General features: G+C 40.5%; 1 protein-coding gene across 1 annotated transcript in view; it reads left to right on the top strand.

Moving 5' to 3' along the window:
* LOC128692134 (FAST kinase domain-containing protein 1, mitochondrial) overlaps nt 1–24789 on the top strand; it is a 122831-nt gene that overhangs the window by 4536 nt on the left and 93506 nt on the right. The window contains exons 2-4 of the mRNA XM_070105275.1: nt 1706–3586; nt 4283–4438; nt 23880–24115. Of these exons, the coding sequence (XP_069961376.1) occupies nt 1706–3586; nt 4283–4438; nt 23880–24115 (2273 nt within the window). The remainder of the gene's footprint in view (nt 1–1705; nt 3587–4282; nt 4439–23879; nt 24116–24789) is intronic.

The following is a 24789-nucleotide window of genomic DNA, read 5'->3' on the forward strand; positions in this document are numbered from 1 at the left end:
ACTGTAGTTTTTTTCTGCAATTCGGCATTAACAGTGTTAGCTAGTATGACTGGGTTTGGGTGAGAGAAGACGTATGTTGTGTCACCTGCAAATAATATGGGTTTGAGTAGCTGTGATGCATTCGGTAAGTCACTGATGTAAATGAGAAAGAGGAGTGGGCCAAGGACACTTCCTTGTGGGACACTGGCTGTGATTGGTTGAGTGGAAAAGTTTGCTCCATTTGTGTACATATATTGGCTTTTGTTACTAAGGTATGACTTTAGGTAGTTGAGGGAGTGCCCTCTTATACCATAGTGTGTTAATTTAATATGCAGTAAATCATGGTCAACTGTATCGAAAGCTTTACGTAAATCAATGAAGATTCCCAGCAGGACTTCCTTCTTCTCTAGAGCAGTGTATATTAGTTCTAGCATGTATATAATAGCATCATTTGTGCTTTTATTAATCCTGAATCCAAACTGACAGGGGTTTACTATGTTGTGTGAGACGAGGTAGGAATAGATCTGTCTATGAATTAATTTTTCAAAGATTTTAGAGAGCAGAGGTAGGTTAGATATTGGTCTATAGTTACTCAAGTCAGTTTGATCACCTCCTTTGTGGATTGGGGTGACCCTTGCTATTTTGAGAATTGCTGGGAAGGTGGAGGATTCAATGGCTTTGTTAAAGAGTGTTGCAATAATTGGTGACAGTATTTGTGAAGCTTTTTTGTACATAAAAGGTGGTAAATTATTTATGTCTCCTGCCTTGTTTTTAAGGGTGTTGATGATGAGCGAGACTTCTGTTGGGTTGGTTGGGGCTAGGAGTAGTGTATTTGGGTAGGTGCCTATGATGGACAGGTGTTTGAGCTTGGGATTTTGCTTGCTAGATTCTTTCCTATGGTGGAGAAGAAAACAATAAGTCTGTTTGCTGTTTCAGTTGGTGGGAGTAGGGGTTCGTCTGATTTTGGTAATTTGATTATTCCGTTTTTGGATATCTTCTTAATTCCTAGAATTTCGGATAGGGTTTTCCAGGTCTTTTTCATATTGCCATTCATGTTATGTACTGTAATCTGTTTTCATAATACAATTTTTTTTGACCTTATCAGGCTGGCAAGGATTGACGAGTAACGTTTAGAATGGTCTCTAGTTATTTGATCCATTCTGTACTGTTTTTCATATAGGTGCTTTATGTTAATCAATTTAAGGATGCTGGGTGTTAGCCAGGGACTGTTCGGTCTCATAGCTGTGATCTGTTTAGTTTTTTAGGGCAATGCTTGTTATAGAGGTAGTGGGTATAGGAAAGCATTTCTTTGGAACAAGCTCCCGAGTAGCGTCATTGAAGTGAAAATCTTCAGTACCTTAAAAAATAGGTTAGACAAATACATGAGTGGGTGTGGGTATGAGTCAGACCTGCTTAGCTTGGGCCAGTAGGTTTGTTGCTGTACTCTTTCCTTCTTCAGTGGGTGTGAGTTGAACTTGCCTAGCATGGACCAGTAGGCCCTCTGCAGTGCTCCTTCTTAATGGTCTTACATACATATATATATATATAGTATACATATGTACATAGTACATATGAGCTAAAGATTTCCACCCCCGTGGCTTATCTTGCATTGTTAAGATCACCTGTCTGCGATTGTTCCCAGACATACTGTATATACGTGCATACATACTGCACTGTATATTTTAATAGCATTTTTATACATATTTCAATTATTAATTTCTTTCAGATGCAGAGGGTGAGGATCAGCCTTCCATGGTTCTCTCCATGGATGTTGGGGCAAAATTTAATTAATCCAGAATCTCACTGTTGGATGGCATATCTTCCAAGGCTCCATTATCAACAGCTTCATTGCATTCACCAACATTATTTTTCATCTATCAGATTCCTCCACATCCTTCCTGCTACTCATCTGCTGAGATTTCCTAAGACATTTCTTCTTCATGGACACGTAGTCCCTCCTAAGATACGAAGTCATACAAGATCTCTTAGTCATACTAGTGATGATGATGATGATTCTGGCATCGTTAGTGATTCCGAATTTGATGTTAAGAGCTTTGATAGAGGCAGAGTATTAAACAACGAAAAGCTTAAATGTCTGAGAGTTAATTTGTACCCAAATTCCAGTGATCCAGTTTTGAAAGAAATAAACGAAGCCAGTAGTGTTCAGGAAGTGTTTGATGTGGTTGAAAAAGGCAGAGAATATTTAACAGCAGAACAATCAAGTCAGGCTATTGTTACCTTATGGGATCTTCAAAAGATTTATGGAAAATATGGCATGCATTGCTCCTCTGTTACAAATTCTCAACTAAATTATTTCATAGAAAAAATTGTGAACCATTCTTCATTTAAAAAGTTATTAGTAAGCTTAGAAAATGTCTGTGAAGATTTAAGTAATACTGGAATTTCTTGTATGCTTTTGTATTTAAGTAAATTAGGATTGAGGACTGATACAACTCTTATGGAAAAACTGTCAGTATTGTGTTTGGAGAGACTAGATGGCTTTAGCTTAAATGCACTCTCAAGACTTACTGTATATCTTCGTGATCAAGGCATTAAAGCTTATTTTATGCAGTCAAAGATATTACCTCTCATGGCAGATAAACTCAAAAATTTCTCAACACTTGATGAATTACATTTGATAACCATATGTTTTTATAATACCAGGAGGCTTATTACAGCCCCTTTAATTGATGAATATAGAAAAATGATTGAGAAACACTTAGAAGAAGGTTTTTTTGAAGCTAATCAACCTAAAGTAATATTGAAAATTGTAAGTCTTCTTAACTACATGGAATGGTCACCAAAGTATAGGTTACTGTGCCATCGCATATTGTTGCATACAATAGATAAAGTGCACTTACTTAGTGTTGCACAAGTCATGGATTTAACTATTTATTTCCAGAACTTTTTTGAGCCACGGGAATTGTTCATCAAGATTCATCATTATTCTTTATCACAGTTTGAAATTTCTAAAGATACTAGTGACCCTGAACTCTTATGTTTAGCTCCTCTTAGTTCAACAAGAACAAAGAAATACTTTGAAGAGTTAGTTGCTGAGCATCTTGATAATTCAGATCTTCATGATTATATTGGAATAATTTTCAGGGTTTTGAGATATTTCAAAATATCAGATAAAAGGATTTGCAATGATTTTTGGATTAATTCTTTGAATGCTGTTGAGAAAGAGATTGAAAATGCTTCCAGTTCTTACCTTGGCCTTAAAGAGCTCTTGCGCAGAAAGGTATACCGGAGATACATGTACTTCAATAATAATCTTGGTGGAACATACAGAAATTTTCATCTGGAAAATATTATGTCGTCATTGCTTCTCAAGGATGTGCGCAGTCAGACTGGACTTATACCAAGCAAGCTGGCCAGTATGGTATCATTTCTGATTGCCTATAATAAAAGTAAGGGATTACCAGAAGATGTTGTAGGGAAAATTCTTGAATGTGGACCGCAGTTTTCTATCAGTGACACCTTAAATTTATCCCGGGGTATCCAGATTGCATTGGCTTTAAATCCAAAGACCACTCAAAGGAGAGTGATAGAGCAAATTACAGCAGTATGTCGCTTGCTGGATGTCTGTGCAGAACAACATTTAAAGGTATGTTTAAACATGTTTGTCTTAATAATTTAAGATTGATAAAACAAATAATATAAAAAACACTATTTAACAAGACTGATAAATGATAAATGTTTTCTACAACGTACAGTTTACAATTAATTCAGGAATAGGTGACATACATACTTTATAGAAAGCCCCTGGTTATGCAGAGCATTTCAGGTACTTTAAAATAAACTTATAACTACTATTGGAGCTAGGTACATAGTAGGTTGGTAGATGGCAACTGCCCAGTGAGGTACGTACTACTGTCCTGCCAAGTGAGTGTAAAACGAAAGCCTGTAATTGTTTTACATGATTGCTGGTGTCTTTTTTCTGTCTCATAAACATGCAAGATTTCAGGTATGTCTTGCTACTTCTGCTTACACTTAGGTTACACTACACATGCATGTACAAGCATATACATGGTACCCCAGTTTTTGTCTGGTCCGGTTATCATACAATTCAGTTTTCAACCACTTTTTTTGGTGAATTTTTCCCCATTTTCACACATCCACTCGGAAATCGTCTGTACCAGACACGTCCGCCTACCTGCGGGACATGGCCGCTCATACGTTCATGACTCAGTCTGCCTTTGTTACTCGTTCAGTGAGCATTACTCCACGCTTTCATCTGAAACATTTCGTAATACATGTAATCAATTTTTTTTTGTGCTTGCAAGACCTTCATCTGGATCAGCAACAGACCTTAGCTGAGGAAATTGCTTCAGAGGAGGAGGAGGAAGAGAGAGGGGAGAATGTGCCTTCTTCAGCAATTAAGGACATTTGTGCAAAGTGGAGTGTGGTGCAGAGTTTTGTGGAGAAATATCACACTGACAAGGCTGTTGCAAGCCATGTCAGCAACATGTTCAATGACAATGTCGTGTCCCATTTTAGGAAAATCTTAAAGAGATGCGAGAAACAGGCCTCTCTGGACAGATTTTTTTGTGCGACAGAGGTCCAGTGACTCTCAAGCTGGTCCTAGTGCCAGTAAAAGACAAAGAAGGGAAGTAACCCTGGATAGGGCTTTGATACCTGAAGTCCTTATGAAGGGGGATTTCCCTTCCAAACAATAACCTCTCCTCCCTCTTCCCTCCTCGCCGTCTTCCATACACCAACGAGTCTTCAATAAAGGTAAAAGTGATGTTAAATGTTCATTTATCCATTTCATTAGTGCTTTATATTTATCTCTCATTGTTTTCTGTATGTAAAAATATAGTTATTGTTTATGAAATTTATTTTTTGTTAATATTTTTGGGTGTCTGGAATGGATTAATTGGATTTACATTATTTCTCATGGGTAACATTACTTCAGTTTTTGTACAAATCGGATTAAAGATGAAAATCGGGGTTCCACTGTATATACACACCCCTCTGAGTTTTCTTCTATTTTCTTACTAGTTCTTGTTCTTGTTTATTTCCTCTTATCTACATGGGGAAGTGGAACAGAATTCTTCCTCCATAAACCATGCGTGTCATAAGAGGCGACTGAAATGTCGGGAGCAAAGGATTAGTAACCCCTTCTCCTGTATACATTACTAAAGTTAAAAAGAGAAACTTTTGTTTATCTTTTTGGGCCACCCTGCCTTGGTGGGATATGCCCAGTTGGTTAGTTTTTAGTTTAATATGTTCATTATGCACCCCATACCCATCCTGTGGGCGGTAGTCAAAAGATTACAGAGGTACATAATTGGTCCAGGGACTGGACTCCAAAGTTTTGATAGCTGAGCAAGTTACAAAGGTAATGAACTAGATCTGGTCATAATCATGCCCAAGTTACAAAGGTAATGAGCTCCAGGTAGAGCTGGTCACACTCATGAATAATTGCAAAGGTAATGAATCAAACACATTAATCATGAGAATTTACAAAGGTAATGAGCTTCAGGTAGAGCTGGTCACAATCATGACAAGTTTCAAAGGTAATGAATGATAAACACGTTATCACATGATTACAATCATAGACAAATTACAGAGTAATGAGCAGTTAACAAACATAGTAGGGAAGTCATCCAATGCCCCAACAACAGATGTTGCTAGGTGGCTGTCTCTCCTCGGCAGACAGCCATTGCAAACAGCAGCAAGTTGCCCCGGGATCTGCTGCTTGCACAAGCACCATCGACCCTCCCCAAGAGGTCCAAGAAGCCAGTGACTCTGTTAGCAGCTCGATGGGGAGCTGCCCTAGGGACATGTCAGCGTCCTGGTGGACGTCAAGTTGATTGAAGATCCCAGGCCCTCGTGTACATGGATGTTGAAGCTTGAGGAACTGAGTACACACTGCCTGTGGCACACCTGACAGCTGCCTCGCGGTCGAACTCCACGATGCTGTCCCTGTAGTAGAAGCTCCTGAGAGCCCGGCGCTCCCTGCAGTGCCATTGCTGACATCGTGGGTTAGGGGAGAAGTACCCTTTATAGATGGGGTGGCGCTGGTAGTTGGGTGGGTGAGGCGGGGGAGACGGGCAGGAGTGAGGCGTTATGAGAGGGTCACTGTTTACTACACACGCCCTCCCCCTCCCCCCCAGCGGAGAGGGGGGGAGGCGCTGACTGGTCCTGACTCAACAACACCAAACCCTCTAAAACTGCACAACACTTCAACTATTTACGCTGAAACGATGCACTGGGATGTCCGTTCGCTGCTCTGGTATCTTCTCAAAGTATTCACACTGAGTTCTGTTAAGTAGGGACCTGGTCAGCCTCTTTGACCAGGAGCTATCCTTGAAAATCCCGCAGCTAGCCCGCTACACAACCTGCCGCGTCGGCCATGACAGTGATTATGCCAGTTGGTTGAAAGAAGAAAAACTACTATTGGAATTTTTTTAATGGACATACTGTTGGAATATAAGCGAGGTAATGTTTGTGACGGGATTTAGGGAAAACTGTTTAGCCAGACTTGATGCCTGGAGGTGGGAAGCGTAGTGCCTGTACTCTGAAGGAGGGGTGGGGATGGTGCAGCTGAATGGTAATCTAAATTGTGATGTCAGCACACTAATGTTTCATAGTGATTGTATGAATGATGGTGAAAGTGTTTTCTTCTTTGGGTAATCCTGTTTTGGCATGAGATGGCCACTGAAGTCTAATATAAGAAAAATGTGGAATATTACAATTAATATCCTCTGATGGCAGCACAGTGGAACAAATGGACTGTGTGACTAAGACAAAATTTAAGTAAAAAAAATATTTTAATAATGTACACACACATATTACAAAGAACTAATGACTTTAAATCAGATTATTTGCTTTGTTATTGGGTTTGTCGTGCATCATAATGCCAGAACATGCAGCATCTACCTGCCTGCCTGCAGAGGAAAGTTAAGCCTGGTCTCAGACCGGGCCACGGGGGCGTTGACCCCCGAAACCCTCTCCAGGTAAACTCCAGGTAATAGTGTACTTGCTGATCTTTCAGGTGTAGTAAAAATGACACTTTACTGGTAATTGGTGAAGGAAGCATGGAGGACACAAGTAATCCCATGGTCACACTTCGTAAATGACATTCATGGCTTTTGAGATTAGTACAGTGGAACCTCGGTTTTCGTCTTTAAATCATTCCAGAGAGTCTGACGATAACCGAATTCGATGAAAACTGATGCAATATTTCCTATGAGAAATAATGTAAATCCAATTAATCCATTCCAGACACCCAAAAATATTAACAAAAAATATATTTTATAGAGAATAACTATAGTTTTACATACAGAAAACAATGAAAAATGAGTATAAAACACTAATGAAAGGGATAAATGCACATTTAACATCACTTTTACCTTTATTGAAGACTCTTGTTGGTGTATGGAAGATGGCAAGGAGGGGAGAGGGAGGAGAGGTTATCTCTACCACCATCACTACCACCCTCTACCACAGTCACTACCACCCTTTACTACCATCACTACCACCCTCTACCACCATCACAACTACTACCACCCTCTACCACCATCACTACCACCCTCTACCACAATCACTACCACCCTCTACCACCATCACTACCACCCTCTACCACAATCACTACCACCCTCTACCACCATCATAACCACTACCACCCTCACAACCACTACCACCCTCACAACCACTAACACCTTCAACCACCATCACTACCACCCTCTACCATCATCACAACCACTACCACCCTCTACCACCATCACTACCACCCTCTACCACAGTCTCTACCTTTGTAGAGGGTAGTAATGATATTTCTCCACAAAACTTTGCAACTCATTCCACTTTCATACTTTGCTATGAGTTCTTTCTTGAATTCTATCGGATTTCTCGCCTTCTTTATCAGAGGGCTGTCACTTGAAACTTTCTTTGGCCCAATGGTGGCTTATTTAGCAGTTGCACTCAATAAACAAGCACAAAAAAGGGTTATTACAAAATGTTTCGTATGAATGCACAGGGTAATGTTCACTTGATGAGAAACAAAGCCAGACTGATTCAGAATGCATGCATGGGATGCTTTGTGTGGGCACAGGTAAACGGACATGTTCCATATGGTGGACGAAAACCGAGGTGATGGACGAAAACTGGGACAATATTTTGACGACAAGAGTCGTCAAAAACCAAATTCGACGAAAACCAGAGCAAACAAAAACCGAGGTTCCACTGTATGACATTATATTGCTTACATCCAGGCCCTTTTCCTGAGGAACACAGTCATATATGCATCTTAATGAAACTTCTTCCTATGATGCTTTTTTTCAACCTCTCTTTGCAACAGGGGATATTCAACTTCCTTCCCAAGTCAAACACCACCCATGAGTTATTGACAAGTTACATTTATAATCACGAATGCTCAGGACTGTCTTAAATGTTGTGATTCTACATGAATACACTAATGATAACTGGCTGCTATAAGCTAAAATTTGATGTTTGGGCCTTTGTTAGACCTGTCAACCCTTTGTGTTAAACCATTGACTCTCATTGGGTTGTATACCTTTGAAGAGTTTTGAGAGTTTCACTACTCTCGGAGCCTGTCCATGGGCCAGGCTTGCCTGGTGCTTGCCTGGTGCTTGCTTGGTCAACCAGGCTGTTGTTGCTGGAGGCCCGCTGCCCCTCATATTCATCACAGCCTGGTTGATCTGGCACCTGGTGAAGATACTTGTCCAGTTTCCTCTTGAAGGCTTCTACACTTGTTCCAGCTGTGTTTCTGATATCTTCTGGTAAGATGTTGAATAGTCTGGGATCCCTGATGTTGATACAGTATTCCCTTATTATCTACACCACACCCCTGCTCCTCACTGGGTTTATTTTGCACTTCCTCCCATATCTCTCATTCCAATATGTTGTTATGGCAGTGTGCAGATTTGGGACCAGGCCCTTGAGTACTTTTCAGGTACAGTGGACCCTCCATTTTCGTCTGTCTCTGTTATCACCGATTTCAGTTTTTGCCGACTTTTTTCGTCAAAATATTGCCTCCATTTTCGTTGATGGTACGGAACCTGTCCAGTGCCCAGCACACACACAAAGCTGCCTCCCACTCACATTCTCAGGCAGTGTCTTGTTGTTTCTCGGTGAGTGAGCATATCATGCGAGGTCACATGGAACATTTCATAATCCATTGTTTTTGGCACATGTTTATTGTGTGTGATTGTTAAATAAGCCACCATGGGCCCAAAGAAAGCTCCTAGGGCCAGTCCTTTCATAAAGGAAGTGAGGAACACCGTAGAATTGAAGAAAGAAATAGAACAAAAATATGATAGTAGTGTAAGTGTTGACGACCTCGTCAGGATGTACGGGAAGGCGCCATCAACCATCAGTTCCATTGTGGCGAAGAAAAAAGAAATCAAGGAAGCTGATGTTGTGAAGGGGGTAAATGTGATAATGAAACAGAGATCACAAGCAATTGAACAAGTGGAGAAATTGTTGTTAGTGTGGATCAATGAATAACAATTAGCTGGAGATAGTATTGTGCAGTCGATAACTTATGAAAAGGCAAGGCAGTTGCATGACGATGTCATAAAGAAAATGCCTGGAATGAATGCTGATGTTAGTGAATTTAAGGCCAGCAAAGGCTGGTTCGAAAAATTTGAGAAGCAAAGTGGCATACACAGTGCTGTAAAGCATGGTGAAGATGCCAGTTCCAACAAACAAGCAGCTGTAAAATTTATGTGTGAATTCACTGACTGTGTAGAGGCTGAAAAATTCGTCCTCCAACAAATGTTCAGTTGTGACAAAAAAGGCCTGTTTTGGAAGAAAATGCCAAAGAGGACCTACATCACGCTGGAGGAAAAGGCACTCCCAGGACGCAAGCCTATGAAAGACAGGCTAACTCTCTTGTTCTGTGGTAATGCTAGTAGGGATTTCAAAGTGAAGCCTTTACTGGTGTATCACTCTGAAAATCCCAGAGTGTTAAAGAAAAACAATGTTGTCAAGAGTAAACTGTGTGTGATGTCGAAGGCTAACAGTAAAGAATGGGTCAAGTGGGAAATTTTCCTGGAATGGTTCAATGAAGTGTTTGGCCCGAGTGTGAAGAAATGCCTCCTGGATAATAAATTGCCACTCCAGTGCCTCGTGTTAATGGACAATACTCCTGCTCATCCTCCAGACTTGGAAGGCCATTTGTCTAAAGAATTCAGTTTTGTAATGGTGAAGTTCTTGCCTCCTAACACCACTCCTCTCATCCTGCCCATGGACCAGCAGATCACTGCAAACTTCAAAAAACTCTACACCAAATCATTGTTTCAAAGGTGCTTTGATTTAACCTCAGACTCTGAATTAACCCTAAGAAAGTTCTGGAGGGATCACTTCAGTATCTTCCATTGCAAAAGCGTTATAGATAAGGCTTGGCAGGGAGTGACTTCCAGAACGATGAACTTTGCTTGGAGAAAATTGTGGCCAGAGGGATTTTAAAGGGTTTGGGGTTGACCCTGTCAACCCTCTGCCTGTTGTGGACAGTATTGTGGCATTGGGGAATTCCCTGGGATTGGATGTGAGTGGCGAGGATGTGGAAGAGTTGGTGAAGGACCACAATGAAGAGCTCAGCACTGAAGAGCTGCAAGAGCTTCATCAGCAACAGCAACAGGGTACATCTGAGGAAATTGCTTCACAGGAGGAGGAAGAGAGATAGAAGAAGGTGCCTTCTTCAGAGATTAAGGAGATTTGTGCAATGTGGAATAGGGTGCAAGCATTTGTGGATGAACATCACCCTGAGAAAGCTGTTGCAGTCCGTGCTGGCGACTTTTACAATTCAATTCAAATTCAAATTCCAAGTTTATTCTCTATAAAGATTACAATGTTGAATTTACAGAATTTGGTTGTTGTGTGGTTTACATGTAGTTAAATAATGATTACAGAGTGTACCACTAGAACGCCTAGCATGGCTAGGCATTTCGGGCAGACTTAGTTTAATTCTTTATTTTAAAATATTACAAATTATGAGGTAAGTTGGTATTATGGCTAAGTGACTAAATACTAGTTTGTGAGTTTAGCAATGTGAATGCTTTTGTTTTGGCACAGTACATAGTTTCAGTATTGGAGTATCATAGGATTCATTATTTTAAGATTGAGATTAATATTTCTGTTTATGGTCAAATGGGTGAGTGAGTGTAAGTGTGAACCACCAGGTGGTATTCGTGTAGTTAGTTGATGGGGTGTATCAGGGAGATAAGATGTTTTCTAATGGTAGTTTTGAAGGTGATGAATGTGTCTGCAGTTCTAGAGTTCTCAGGTAGGGTGTTCCAGATTTTAGGGCCTTTGACATACATTGAATTTTTGTAAAGGTTTAGTCGGACACGGGGAATGTCGCAGAGATGTTTGTGTCTGGTGTTATGCCTGTGGGTTCTGTCACAACTATCAAGAAAGCGTTTTAGGTCAAGGTTGATATTGGAGTTTAAGGTCCTGTAGATGTAGATTGCACAGTAGTAAGTGTAGTATCGTATCTTGGAGAGGATCCCAACCGTTTTGGATACTTCTTTGGTTATGTGTTGGATATGGGTGCTGAAATTCAGGTTGTTGTCAAGGTATAGGCCTAGGAATTTGCCCTCATTATGTCTGGTAATTAGAGTGTTGTCGATCTTAATGTTAATTTGTGCATCTCCTGCTCTGCTACCAAACATAATATAGTAGGTTTTGTCAGTGTTATGCGTAAGTTTATTGGCTGCCATCCAAGTCGATATTTTGATCAGCTCCTCGTTAACAATGGTGTTGAGGGTGGCAAGATTAGGGTGAGAGATGACATAAGTCGTGTCGTCAGCAAAGAGAATGGGTTTCAGGTGTTGGGATACGTTTGGAAGATCATTGATGTATATGAGGAAGAGCAGGGGACCAAGGACACTTCCCTGCGGAACTCCAGTATCAAGTGGCCGTGTTGTTGATGCTGTGTCTTTAATGGTGACATACTGATACCTATTAGTAAGGTAAGATTTGAAATAAGCAAGCTCATGGCCTCTTATACCGTAATGGTCAAGTTTGTGGAGTAGGATGTCGTGGTCTACTGTGTCAAAAGCTTTTCTTAGGTCAATAAAAATTCCTAGTGGATATTCCTTATTTTCCAATGCTGTGTAAAGCAGATCTAGCATTTTTATGATTGCATCAGTAGTGCTTTTATTTTTCCTGAATCCAAATTGGCAGGGGTTGAGTATGTTTTGTGCTGTTATAAATGAATATAGTCTCCTGTGCACGAGTTTCTCAAAGATTTTGGATAGCAATGGTAAGTTTGATATTGGCCTATAGTTGTTTAAGTCTGTAGGGTCACCACCTTTATGTATTGGAGTAACCCTTGCCATCTTGAGTAGCTTTGGGAAGGTGCTAGTTTCTAGTGACTTGTTAATATATCATATTTACGTGTTTTATATTTTATATTTTCTAAATAACAAAGTGTTTGTTTGTCAGTTTTTATTCTTTTTCTATGCATTAATTTTCCTGAGGAGGAGCCAGCCTTCGTAATACTGACTGAAGTTGTTACAGGGCTGAGGAAGCCTTCACACACTGGTTTGGTAATAGAGTTGTGGATAAGTGGAACAAACTCCCAAGTAGTACAGTGATAGAGGCTAAAACGTCGTGCAGTTTTAAAAATAGGTTAGATAAATACATGAGTGGATGTGGGTGGGTGTGAGTTGGACCTGACTAGCTTGTGCTAATAGGTCTGATGCCGTGCTCCTTCCTTAAGTGGAAGTGACCTGACTAGGTGGGTCATTGGGCTAAGCCAGGGGGAGGGATATGGACCTGCTTTGCATGGGTCAGTAGGTCTGTTGCAGTGTTCCTTCTTTCTTATGTTCTTATCATAAAACTCCAGAAGGTTTGTGACACAGGATTTGCCTTCCATAAATCCGTGCTGGTTGTTGTTTATACTCTTGTTCCGTTCTAGGTGCTCCACCACTCTCCTCCTGATAATCTTCTCCATGACTTTGCGTACTATACACATCAGTGACACTGGTCTATAGTTTAGTGCCTCTTTTCTGTCTCCTTTTTGAAAATGGGAACTACATTTGCCATCTTCCATATCTCAGGTAGTTGCCCAGTTTCAAGGGATGTGATGAAGATTGTGGTTAGTGGCACACACAGCATATCTGCACCCTCTCTAAGGACCCATGGGGAGATGTTGTCTGGTCCCATTGCCTTTGAGGTATCAATGTCCCTTAGCAGCTTCTTCACCTCCTCCTCAGTTGTATGTGTATGTCATCCTTGCTGGTGTCCCCCTCTGTCCTGTCCTCCCAGAGGCCTTCTTGTCTCCACTGTAAATACTTCCTTAAATCTCATGTTGAGTTCCTCACATACCTCTTGATCGTTTCTTGAGAGTTCCCCATCTTCTTTCCTCAGCCCGATCACCCGGTCTTTGACTGAGGGCTTCCTCTTAATGTGGCTATACAGCAGTTTTTTTTTTTTTTTTTTTTTCTTTTTTTTTTTTGTTGGTGTGTGTGTGTGTGTGTGTGTGTTTTTGTGTGTGTGTGTGTGTGTGTGTGTGTGTGTGTGTGTGTGTACTCACCTAATTCACCTAATTGTGGTTGCAGGGGTCGAGACTCAGCTCCTGGCCCTGCCTCTTCACCGACTGCTACTAGGTCCTCTCTCCCCCTGCTCCATGAGCTTTATCATACCTCATCTTAAAACTATGTATAGTTCCTGCCTCCACTACATCACTTGCCAGAATATTCCACTTCCTAACTACTCTATGACTGAAGAAATACTTCCTAACATCCCTTTGACTCATCTGAGTCTTCAGCTTCCAATTGTGACCCCTTGTTTCTGTGTCCCATCTCTGGAACATCCTGTGTGTGTGTGTCTGTGTCTGTGTATGTGTCTGTCTGTCTATCTGTCTGTCTGTCTGTCTGTCTCAAAATCAGTTTAGGGTTTAAGTGGAAATATTAACAGTTTATTATGAAACGAGAAAGATATATAATACAGCCTCTCCTCACCTAACGATGGAGTTCCGTTCCTAAGACCATGTTGGTAAACAAATTCGTCATTAAGTGAGAAGCATACTATAATGGTAGTGGGTTTGTGTCAATCATCTCTAATTTTGTTTCAATATCACCTTTGCACCATTTATAACATTTCTGGTATGTTTTTAAATGTTTATACAGTAGTGTATTGTATATTGTAATAAATAAAGTAGAGGAAATCAGCTCTAATATGCAGTGGATCCTCGAATTTCATCATCCCTTTTATTCTCTATTAATGTATTTTTTGTTAATATTTTTGGGTGTCTGGAATGGATTAATTGTGTTTACATTATGTCTTATGGGAAATATTAACAAAAAATACATTTTATAGAGAATAACTATTTATTTATTTATTAATTTGAACATGATACAGAGAGGTACAAGGAATACAATTTTTAAAGTGCAGCATGCCAAAGCCCCTTGTATGCAGAGCATTATGGGCAGGCTTAAAATTAACTTAAGATTAACTAAGCAATGATATATTCAGTGGTACAAAAATTATTGTAAAACAGATAACAATTTAGTACAAATGAGTATTACAAAGACAGGTCATATGGTCATTTACTGTGTTGCTGTGTAATCAGTAGAATGGAGTATTCTGTTAGGTAATGAAGTTAAATAGTAACAAAGTTTGATTGGGTCACAGGTTGACATTTATGAGATACAATAATGAGATACATATATGAGATACAATTTATGAGATACAATTATTCAGTATTTATTTAGTTGTGGGTGAGTAAGTGATTTTTGAGAAGAGACTTGAATTTATAAACAGTGTTTCTTTTATATTCACAGGTAATGAATTCCAGATTTTAGGGTCTTTTACGTGCATTATGTGCATTGGTGGGAGCTCCTTTGTTGGTGCTAGGGAGGATAGGAATAAGACAGGTAAACATGCACCAACAGGGAATACAGTCACAGAAACCCAAGGCAAACGGAAACCAAGCCTGTGCACATACTATGCACTTGGTATCTGCAGGCATGGGAAATCTGGAAAAACAGATGGGACATGCAACTATGACCACCCTAGAAAATGCCATGCCCATATGACAACAGGAAAATGCAAACTCCCTTCCTGTAAGCTTTTACACCCTAAACTGTGTACCTCTTCAGTACAGGAAAGACTGTGCTATAACTTAAATTGCCAGGCATACCATCTAAAGGGGACAAAAAGATACAAAACATCCAGGCCATGGGAAAACCTGGGAAGCAACAGCCACTCAAGAGGGAGAGTTTTTTAGTGCCAGGAAGGAAAAAAAACTGGCAGGAAATGGCAGAAATCGTACACCAAATCCAGTCATTCCTGGAGTGGAACCACAGTCGATGGTCTCCACTCCAAACCAACAGATACAGATACTAATGCCGGAAAAAAATGCCCCCCCAGTACCAACAATACCACCAGTCCGATAACATTCTTCTTTGCAAATATACAGGGTCTAAAGCCAGCAACAAACAACAAAATACTTTCATCCGTGGACTGCTTGCAGAGGCAAAGGCAATGTTCGCGGCTTTCACTGAGACCCACATAAAGGATCACTTGGACAACGAAATATGGATCCCAGGCTACAACCTATACAGATGTGACAGAGTGAACAGGCAAAAGGGGGGGGGTTGGCCTGTACATTGCAGAGTCACTTGTTTGCACAGAACTGCTTAATGCCTCAAAAGATGCAGTGGAAGTTTTAGCAGTAAAGGTCGAGAACCAAAACCTAGTCATTGTGGTAGTCTACAAGCCTCCGGATGCAACATCCCAGCAATTCCAGGAACAGCTGTTAAAAATTGACCACTGTCTGGAAAATCTTCCAGCTCCTGCACCCAACATCTTGCTCCTGGGGGATTTCAACTTAAGGCACCTAAAATGGAGTAATATAGCAAATAATATTGTTGCAGTAATAACACCAGGAGGCAGCTCTGATGAAAACTCACACTCACACGAGTTTTAAATCTCTGCACAAAATTCAATTTAAACCAGCAAATAATAGAGCCTACTAGACTGGAGAATACACTAGACCTCATCTTCACTAACAATGATGATCTGATAAGAAATGTCACCATATCAAAAACAATATACTCAGATCACAACATAATTGAGGTTCAGACATGTATGCGTGGAGCCCCAGACCGACATAATGAGACTAGTCACGAGGGAGCATTCACCAAATTCAACTTTAATAACAAAAACATAAAGTGGGACCAAGTAAACCAAGTCCTAACCGATATAAGCTGGGAAGATATACTAAGCAACACAGACCCCAACTTATGCCTAGAACAGATTAACTCGGTGGCACTCGATGTATGCACAAGTCTTATTCCTCTAAGAAAAAGGAGGAGTAGATGTAAAATAGAAAGAGACAGGCGCTCCCTTTACAGGCGATGGAAAAGAATAACAGAGCGGCTAAAAGAGGTCAACATATCTGAAATGCGTAGGGAGACACTGGTCAGAGAAATAGCAAGCATCGAACTTAAGCTAAAAGAATCCTTTAGGAGTCAGGAATCGCGGGAAGAACTAAAAGCCATAAATGAAATCGAAAGAAACCCAAAGTATTTCTTCTCCTATGCCAAATCAAAATCGAGAACAACGTCCAGTATTGGGCCCCTACTTAAACAAGATGGGTCCTACACAGATGACAACAAGGAAATGAGTGAGCTACTCAAGTCCCAATATGACTCAGTTTTTAGCAAGCCGCTAACCAGACTGAGAGTCGAAGATCAAAATGAATTTTTTATGAGAGAGCCACAAAATTTGATTAACACAAGCCTATCCGATGTTATCCTGACGCCAAATGACTTCGAACAGGCGATAAATGACATGCCCATGCACTCTGCCCCAGGGCCAGACTCATGGAACTCTGTGTTCATCAAGAACTGCAAGAAGCCCCTATCACGAGCCTTTTCCATCCTATGGAGAGGGAGCATGGACACGGGGGTCGTCCCACAGTTACTAAAAACAACAGACATAGCCCCACTCCACAAAGGGGGCAGTAAAGCAACAGCAAAGAACTACAGACCAATAGCACTAACATCCCATATCATAAAAATCTTTGAAAGGGTCCTAAGAAGCAAGATCACCACCCATCTAGAAACCCATCAGTTACACAACCCAGGGCAACATGGGTTTAGAACAGGTCGCTCCTGTCTGTCTCAACTATTGGATCACTACGACAAGGTCCTAAATGCACTAGAAGACAAAAAGAATGCAGATGTAATATATACAGACTTTGCAAAAGCCTTCGACAAGTGTGACCATGGCGTAATAGCGCACAAAATGCGTGCTAAAGGAATAACAGGAAAAGTCGGTCGATGAATCTATAATTTCCTCACTAACAGAACACAGAGAGTAGTCGTCAACAGAGTAAAGTCTGAGGCAGCTACGGTGAAAAGCTCTGTTCCACAAGGCACAGTACTCGCTCCCATCTTGTTCCTCATCCTCATATCCGACATAGACAAGGATGTCAGCCACAGCACCGTGTCTTCCTTTGCAGATGACACCCGAATCTGCATGACAGTGTCTTCCATTGCAGACACTGCAAGGCTCCAGGCGGACATCAACCAAATCTTTCAGTGGGCTGCAGAAAACAATATGAAGTTCAACGATGAGAAAGTTCAATTACTCAGATATGGTAAACATGAGAAAATTAAATCTTCATCAGAGTACAAAACAAATTCTGGCCACAAAATAGAGCGAAACACCAACGTCAAAGACCTGGGAGTGATCATGTCGGAAGATCTCACCTTCAATTACCATAACATTGTATCAATCGCATCTGCTAGAAAAATGACAGGATGGATAATGAGAACCTTCAAAACTAGGGAGGCCACTCTTCAGGTTACTTGTTCTATCTAGGCTGGAATATTGCTGCACACTAACAGCGCCTTTCAAGGCAGGTGAAATTGCCGACCTAGAAAATGTACAGAGAACTTTCACGGCGCGCATAACGGAGATAAAACACCTCAATTACTGGGAGCGCTTGAGGTTCCTAAACCTGTATTTCCTGGAACGCAGGAGGGAGAGATACATGATTATATACACCTGGAAAATCCTAGAGGGACTAGTACCGAACTTGCACACGAAAATCACTCACTACGAAAGCAAAAGACTTGGCAGACGATGCACCATCCCCCCAATGAAAAGCAGGGGTGTCACTACCACGTTAAGAGACCATACAATAAGTGTCAGGGGCCTGAGACTGTTCAACTGCCTCCCAGCACACATAAGGGGGATTACCAACAGACCCCTGGCAGTCTTCAAGCTGGCACTGGACAAGCACCTAAAGTCAGTTCCTGATCAGCCGGGCTGTGGCTCGTATGTTGGTTTGCGTGCAGCCAGCAGCAACAGCCTGGTTGATCAGGCTCTGATCAACCAGGAGGCCTGGTCACAGACCGGGCCGCTGGGGCGTTGAGCCCCGGAACTCTCTCCTGGTAAACTCCAGGTAAACAGGTAATGAATTCCAGATTTTAGGGCCTTTTATGTGCATTGAGTTTTTGCATAGCGTGCGATGGACACGAGGAACATCAAAGAGTGATCTGTGTCTTGTGTTATGGTCATGTGTTCTGTTGAGGTTGGTAATGAGATGTTTGAGGGGAGGGTTTATGTCAGAGTTAAGTGCTCTATGTATGTAGTAGGTGCAGTAATAAGTATTGATGTTTTGTATTGTGAGTAGGTTTAGAGTTTTGAATATTGATGGAGTGTGCTGTCTGTAGTGGGAATTTGTTATCATTCTGACTGCAGCGTTTTGTTGGGTGATTAGTGGTCTGAGATGGTTTATTGTTGTTGAGCCCCATGCACAAATTCCATAGGTGAGATAGGGGTAAATAAGTGAGTGATATAGGGCCAGGAGGGCTGACTGTGGAACATAGTACCGTATCTTCGATAGTATGCCTACGGTCTTGGAAATTTTTTTTGGAAATTTGTTGTATATGTGTTTGAAATTTGAGTCTATTATCAAGGTGGATTCCTAGGAATTTTCCCTGTGTGAGTTTTGGGATAGGTGATCCATTTATCATTATGTTAAGAGACACATCTGCAGCTCTGTTACCAAACTGAATGTAGTAGGTTTTGTCAATGTTTAGTTTAAGTTTGTTGGTCCTCATCCAGGCTGATATTTTCTGTAATTCGGTATTTACAGTAATGGCTAGCATGACTGGGCTCGGGTGGGAAATGACGTATGTAGTGTCATCTGCAAATAGTGTGGGTTTGAGTAGTTGCGATGCATTTGGTAGGTCATTTATGTATATGAGAAAGAGAAGAGGGCCTAGGACACTTCCCTGTGGGACACCAACTGTAATTGGCTGTGCTGAAGAGTTTGCCCCATTTGTGTACACATATTGGCTTCTGTTGCTGAGGTGTGACTTTAGGTAGTTGAGGGAGTGCTCTCTTATACCACAGTGCGACAATTTTTTGTGGAGCAAGTCGTGGTCAGCTGTATCGAAAGCTTTACGTAAGTCAATGAAGATCCCCAGTGTGACTTCTTTTTTCTCTATTGCTGTATAAATATGTTCTAGCATGTGGATAATAGCATCATTAGTATTTTTATTAGGCCTGAACCCAAATTGACAGGGGTTGAGTATGTTGTGGGAGATGAAGTAGGAATAGATACGCTTATGGATTAATTTTTCAAAGATTTTAGAGAGAGGGTGTAGGTTGGATATTGGCCTATAGTTATTCAAGTCTGTGTGGTCTCCTCCTTTATGAATCTGGGTGACCCTTGCTATTTTGAGAACTGTAGGAAAGGTAGAGGATTCAATGGATTTGTTAAAGAGTGTTGCAATGATTGGTGATAGCACCTGTGACACTTTTTTGTATATAATGGGTGGTAAGGTATTTAAATCTCCTGTCTTGTTTTTTAGTTTGTTGATAATAAGGGAAACTTCAGTTGGGTTAGTCGGAGCTAGGAGCAGTGTGTTCAGGTAGTTGCCAGTGAGGTAGTCATTGGGTGGGGTATCTGAGCTTGGGATTTTATTGGCAAGGTTTTTTCCTGTAGTGGAGAAGAAATCATTGAGTCTGTTTGCTGTTTCAGTTGGTGGGAATTGGGGTTCATCTGGTTTTTTTAATTCAATTTCGCTATTTCGTGTTATCTTTTTTGTTCCTAGTATTTCTGATAGGGTTTTCCAGGTCTTTTTTATGTCACCTCGTAAGTTGGATAATCTGTTCTCATAATACAATTTTATAGCCCTTCTTATTAGGCTGGTTAGGATTGACGAGTAACGTCTTGTTTGGTCTCTGGTTATGTGGCCCATTCTGTACTGTTTTTCGTATAGGTGCTTTGTATTTATGGATTTGAGGATACTGGGTGTTAGCCAGGGACTGTTCAGTCTCTTTGCAGTCATCTGTTTAGTTTTTTAGGGCAGTGCTTGTTAAAGAGGTATTGGGTCTTTTTTAGAAAATTATTAATACATTCGTCAATATCTGTATAGATTTCTAGCTCAGTGTGCCAGTCAATGTTTGCCACTGCTGCTGTGAAGTTATTGATAGCTGCCTCATTGTGAAGTCTGAAAGTGACTTTAGTAGTGTCTAGGGGTAATTTGCCAAGGTTTGTTATGAGGAAGGTAGGGTAATGGTCTGTGATATTATCTGTGATTATGCCTGATCTTAAGGGGGATATGGTGTTGGTCCAGATGTTGTCTAGTAGGGAAACACTAGTCTCTGTAACTCTTGTAGGTTTTGTTACTGTTGGTAGCAACATGCAGTTACTCATTGTGTTTGTGAATTCAGTAACATGTGGGTCTTGATCTTGTAGGAGATCTATGTTGAAGTCACATGAGAGTAGTAAGTGATCTTTGTTCATGCGTGCATCAGTTATCATACTTCCTAGGTTTTCACTAAAACGGCTAATGTTTGACTGTGGTACTCTGTAGATGTTTATCACTGTGAGAGGTTTTTGTAGGTATTTGGATAGTACAGTACATGTATTACACTATATGATGAGAAACATGTACACAAGTGTTAGTGACAAGAGGTAAACCACAAGGTCAAGGATGGTAGTTTGCAGATATGGAATATATTTCTCTGGGGAAAGGGATGTATTTTGAACTTCCCTGGACCTTGTATCCAGAGAGAGTGTAATATTTTATGCTATTTTGATTGTTGTAAATAAGAGTGTTTTTCAGAAGGCTGAGGAAGGGTTGTTGAGATGGTCTAGTCATTTAGAGAGATGGAGCAAAATAGAATGACTTGGAGGGTGTATATTATTATTATAATCAAAAAGAAGCGCTAAGCCACAAGGACTATACAGCTGGAGGGTGTATAAATCTATAGTGGAGGGGAGGAGGGGTAGGGGTCCTCCTAGGAAAGGATGGAGGGAGGGAGTGAAGAAGGTTTTGTATGTGTGAGGCTTGGACATGCAACGGGCATGTGTGTGTGGGTGTGTTGAATGGGAGTGATTGGAGACAAATGGTTTTTGGGACCTGACGAGCTGTTGGAGTGTGAGCAGGGTAGTGTTTTGTGGGGGATTCAGGGATACCAGTTGACCAGACTTGAGTCCTGGAGGTGGGAAGTACAATTCCTGCACTTTAGAGGAGGAGTTTGGGATGTTGGCTGTTTGGAGTGATATCTCTACTGTCGTATCTGGGTGCCTCTGCAAAGACATTGATTATGTGTGAATGATGGTGAAAGTGTTTCTTTTTTGGGTCACCCTGCCCCGGTGGGAGATGGCCAACATATTAAAAAAATAGTGGGTTATCTAACAGATGTATGATATTTACAAGAGGGGATAAAATAACTTATGGGAATCATGGATTTAGGACTCAGTCTTACTTATAATGGCATAATACCATACATGTATTACAGTTGTTGAAAGCCAGCTAGTGTATTAGGCATAATACTGTACACCAATTGTGTCTCGTGAATCAATCTCATGGAAAAGCAGATAAATCAAAACTCTCAAATTCATGAATTTGCAAATGCAATTTTTGTTGATAATTAATGAGGGATTCAGTGCTGTACCTTGTCTGGAAACTGTGGACTCACTTTCATTTTCATACAGTAAATTCTCTTTGTTTTTTATATTATTTACATTTCATGTGTAAATTTATGTTCTTTAGGCAGAAATTTCAATCTTGGCTTGTAAAGCAACAGCAGGATGGTAAACAGACCATGTGGTAATTTAGTGCTACAATAAATGTATCTGTAGAGCACAGCTTCTCTGCTTTAAAAGAATTTAAAACTTAATCCTGAAATTCTCAAGATCTAAAATAAATTACAAAGCTTTACCCTTCTCTCCAGTGAAAAAGAATTATTGCAGAATCTTTAGGGCAAGCCAGAATTTTACAGCAAAATTACTGATCATATGCTCAAAAATTGAAAAGAATTCCATTAGATTTAGATTTTGCCACCGAAGTGGCTAGTTTATTGTGCACCCCATATCCATCCTGTGGACGGTAGCGCGAGAGCATATGGATACACAAAAGGCCTAGGAACTAGGCCCCAAAGGGTTAACAGGAATACATATGGATTTATATCTACATATCTATAGTTCACTTATCTGTTACAAGCAAATTTAGGAAATTTGCTTAGTATATCTGGTATCTTATTTTCATTAATAAGATATCTTGACATGTCACATAGGTTATTATACTGTCTGTCTCTGTATTCCTCAATAAGTGGACAATTAAGCACATAGTGTTCAAGAGAGTGACCATATGCCTGATCACATAATTTACATTTAGTTTGATCATCATCTGTGTGTCTCCCAAACTGCCAGAAGTACTTGTAACCAAGCCTAAGCCTGGCCACTACAACATCAGTCAGTCTGTTCACATTGCAAGTTGCTCCATAAATATACTTATCTACGTTCATGTTATCATAGTGGGTTATAGATCTACTCAGGCTTCTAACTGCATTCCTATAACAATCATTTTAATTATTTACTTCTCTCCTAATATTATTCCTAATGCTAGACACAGTTATACCAAAGTTATATTCTACATTCTCCTTCTGGGTACTCTTCTTGGCTAACATATCAACTTTATCATGAAGGAGTAATCCAATGTGTGATGGGATCCATAGCAATTGTACATTAATTCCTTTGTCCCTAATTTTTGAGTATCTGTACCTGGCTTCCCCAATGAGCATGTTGTTGGAGTCATTATATGAGTCAAGAGCCTTCAATGATGACATAGAATCAGTAATGATGATAGAGTCAAGCTCAGTGTCATAGGTTAGCTTTAGCGCCATTAGGATTGCAAACAATTCAGTTTGCAGTGTAGACGCCCAGTTGTTAATTCTTATGCCTAACTCAACAAATTTATTATCGTTCTTAACTAGGGAGGTGGCAACAAGAGCAGATGCAGCCCTGCCAGAAGACTCCTGTTTAGATCCATCAGTGTATATAACTTGTGATAACTTATTACTACTGGCTAGGTGAGAAATTTCTTCTTGAGCAGTTGCTCTAACAAGAGATTTAAGGAAGGGATTACTAGCAATGAGCTTCTTGGGAGGGACTTGTATGTATGTGATATTAAATGAACACATCTTCCATGGAGGGGTGAAATGCTCTTGTTGCCTACAGTGATACAGTTCATGTAGGTTATAAAACTTAATGCAATTGCACGTTTTCACAATCATGCTTCAGCTTTATTCAGCAATTTTTCATGACATGCCACTGGTTGTGCCAACATTCAGGCTGAGTTTACTGTATCAGAGGATGAAGAGGGAGAGGAGAGGTGAGAGAGAGAGAGAGGGAGGGAAAGGGTAGAGAGAGAGAAGAGAGGAGGGAGAGAAAGGGTGGAAAGGGAGGGGAGAAAGAAAGAGAGGGAAAGGGTGGAGAGGGAGGGGGGAGAAAGAAGGAGCAGAAAGGGTGGAGAGGGAGGGGAGAGAGAGGAGGAAACAGGGAGGAAAAGGGAACACAAGGAGAGAAAGAAGGGAGAGTTGAAGACTGAGGGAAGGATGGGTTATTGGGAGCCAGACCTAGTGCTTTGTGGTGCACATGTGCATGAGTGAAATTATTTTACATAATTTTTTGTAGATACAACATTATGCAACACATTACTATAAAAAAATTGTTTCAAATTTTGCAGGTACTGGATGCTCTGGCACAATATATAGAGGATAACCGAGAGTATATCCTGCCTGATATAATGCAGCATGTTCTCGACTGCTTTTATACTCTGGGTCATTATCCTGTAGCTGGAGACCAATTCTTCTCAATATGCACTGACATCTACCTTAAGAGGTGGGCATGCAGGTCTCTGCAAATTTTAGAATCATATTTTTGACTTGCTAGAGGTGTCCCTCACTTTATACAGTAGATATGTTACAAGGCTGTGGCACTTGTACTAAGCTCACTCAAACCATCAACAATTTATTTCTCATAATAAGAATATTCATTATATTTTGAGAACAAAAAGCATTTGCATATGGCTATTGTATATTACACATACAGAAATGGAATATTGCATATTATCAAATTTTCCCAAGGTGAAATGTGAATAAAGCAAGGGAACCTCGTATACCTCTTCTGACAGCATATGATGCCTTGAGTCTCAAATCAAAAGTAGGCAGGAGAAAATTTAAAGCACAGAACAGGGTACTGTAATGCCAATTAAATTTTTTTATGTTATTTTTTAAATTTTTATACATATGTATAGTAATGAGTGCTTGATTATCATAACTACAGTCAACCTCAATTAGTGACTAGGAGCAGAGAAATAAATCATTAACCCTTTCAGGGTCTGTCCCGTAGATCTACGGCTTTACATTCAGGGTCCAAACCATAGATCTATGCCAAAATTCTAGCGCCGTCAAATTTAGCACGAGAAGGCTAGTAGGCCTACATCTGAGAGAATAGGTCTGGGTGGTCAGTGTGCACACCATAGAAAAAATCTGGACGCCCGCATGGCATTGTGG

The sequence above is a fragment of the Cherax quadricarinatus genome, chromosome 6 (genome assembly GCF_038502225.1).
Source record: "Cherax quadricarinatus isolate ZL_2023a chromosome 6, ASM3850222v1, whole genome shotgun sequence".
Classification (NCBI taxonomy): Eukaryota; Metazoa; Arthropoda; class Malacostraca; order Decapoda; family Parastacidae; genus Cherax; species Cherax quadricarinatus.